This window comes from Austrofundulus limnaeus, unplaced genomic scaffold (genome assembly GCF_001266775.1).
Source record: "Austrofundulus limnaeus strain Quisiro unplaced genomic scaffold, Austrofundulus_limnaeus-1.0 Scaffold413, whole genome shotgun sequence".
Lineage (NCBI taxonomy): Eukaryota > Metazoa > Chordata > Actinopteri > Cyprinodontiformes > Rivulidae > Austrofundulus > Austrofundulus limnaeus.
This window is the reverse complement of record NW_013952815.1, coordinates 340,777-341,943: the sequence shown is the minus strand read 5'-3', so window position 1 is coordinate 341,943 and position 1,167 is coordinate 340,777. Positions and strand designations below refer to the sequence as shown.

General features: G+C 35.6%; 1 protein-coding gene and 1 long non-coding RNA gene across 2 annotated transcripts in view; one reads left to right on the top strand and one right to left on the bottom strand.

The window, feature by feature from the left end:
- The window catches only part of LOC106528914 (uncharacterized), a gene marked incomplete in the record, with an annotated part of 48,012 nt that overhangs the window by 7,662 nt on the left and 39,183 nt on the right, over positions 1–1,167 (top strand). The window contains 1 exon segment of the mRNA XM_014024197.1: positions 558–777. Within this exon segment, the coding sequence (XP_013879651.1) occupies positions 558–777 (220 nt within the window).
- The window catches only part of LOC106528920 (uncharacterized), a 52,677-nt gene that overhangs the window by 12,509 nt on the left and 39,001 nt on the right, over positions 1–1,167 (bottom strand). The gene's annotated exons all lie outside the window — the stretch shown is intronic.

The following is a 1,167-nucleotide window of genomic DNA, read 5'->3' as shown; positions in this document are numbered from 1 at the left end:
GAGATGTGCTCATGTTTGTTTTTTTGTGTGTGTGTGCCAGTTAAAAAACATGCAAACCCTCTGGAGGTGAGCAACAGATGAAGCACTGACCCCTATAAAGTCCATTACAGTAATCCAGTCAAGTGGTAATGAAGGACTGGATTACTGCCTAAAAATTCTTTCTAGAAATTATCAGATTAAGATGAGCAAGTTATGACACTTGAATCACAAACTAATGATAATTTATTTCATTATTTTAAAATTGTTCATAAAAATCGATAAAACGTTGCATTCCACTGTTTGTAGGTGCTGTGGCGATACAGTGGGAACAAACCAGACACTTTAGGTTCAAACACTAAACTTTATGACTGGATTCCACAGAATGACCTACTAGGTGAGTAAAAAGCATTTTTTAAATCTTTTTTTAACTAAATAATTTACTGTAGTTCCACCCTTATGACCACAACTGCAGTGGTAATTTTTGAGGATGTATTTCTTTTGATCTTTTACCTAACTTGCTCAGCTTTATCAAAATGTAAAACAAATTACGAATGTTTTATAACTTTTGCTCACATCAGGTCACCCTAAAACCAGAGCTTTCATCACTCATGGTGGAGCAAATGGGGTTTATGAGGCCATCTACCACGGTGTTCCCATGGTGGGAATCCCAGTGTTTGCTGAACAACCAGACAACATGATGCACATGAAGGCCAAAGGAGTTGCAGCTAACGTTGACTTTAGGTCTTTAACAACTGAGGACCTCAGAAATGCAATCAACACTGTCGTCAATGATAAATCGTAAGTTCCTCTACAAGTACTCTCCAAAACTATTAAAGTTTACAGAATTATGAGCCATCAGAAACAGTTTGGTTTAAGTATTTACTGTCTTTCACACAGTTACAGCATGCCCACACTCCCTGAAACCACAAGTCTTCTAATGTCTGCCTGTATTTCAGTTCAGCGATACGTGTTGTGTTAATATACTAGAAAAAAATAAACAAAATAAAAATTATTTAAATCATCATTATATGAAAACAGCAACTGGCTGTTTGTGATTGTTTTATGATGTTATGCATCATAAAGAACAAGACTCACATAAAAAAAAGAAACTTGGTTACAAGAAGAAACTAATAGATTGCCTGAAAAGTTTAGAGCAGGACAAGGCTAGCAATTGGATTCTGTATCATA